General features: G+C 66.7%; 1 protein-coding gene across 1 annotated transcript in view; it reads right to left on the bottom strand.

The window, feature by feature from the left end:
- Window positions 1-32: 32 nt before the first annotated feature.
- The window catches only part of CHRND (cholinergic receptor, nicotinic, delta (muscle)), a gene marked incomplete at its 5' end in the record, with an annotated part of 2,468 nt that continues 2,239 nt past the window's right edge, over window positions 33-261 (bottom strand). The window contains 1 exon segment of the mRNA XM_009573961.1: window positions 33-220. Within this exon segment, the coding sequence (XP_009572256.1) occupies window positions 33-220 (188 nt within the window).

Raw genomic sequence — 261 nt, 5'->3', positions numbered from 1 at the left:
GAGCGGGGGGCTGGCACATGGGACCCCCTCTGCTAGATGAAGTGCTTGTTCTCCTCCCGGTAGTCGTAGGGGTCTCCGGCGAAGGGCAGCGGCGGAGGGTGGTTGTAGATGCCCATGAGGAAGATCCAGAGGGTGCCCACCACCAGCGTGGGGGTGATGAGGAAGAGGCAGAGGCGGTCCAGGGTCCGGGCCACGCGGTTCCAGTTATCCTTCTCCTGGGGAAGGAGCCAGGAGCAGGGCAGCGGGGGGCACAGCGGGCAC

The sequence above is a fragment of the Fulmarus glacialis genome, unplaced genomic scaffold (assembly GCF_000690835.1).
Source record: "Fulmarus glacialis isolate BGI_N327 unplaced genomic scaffold, ASM69083v1 scaffold30693, whole genome shotgun sequence".
NCBI classification, from domain to species: Eukaryota; Metazoa; Chordata; class Aves; order Procellariiformes; family Procellariidae; genus Fulmarus; species Fulmarus glacialis.
Note: the sequence above shows the minus strand (reverse complement) of the source record. Positions and strands in the feature narration are given on the sequence as shown.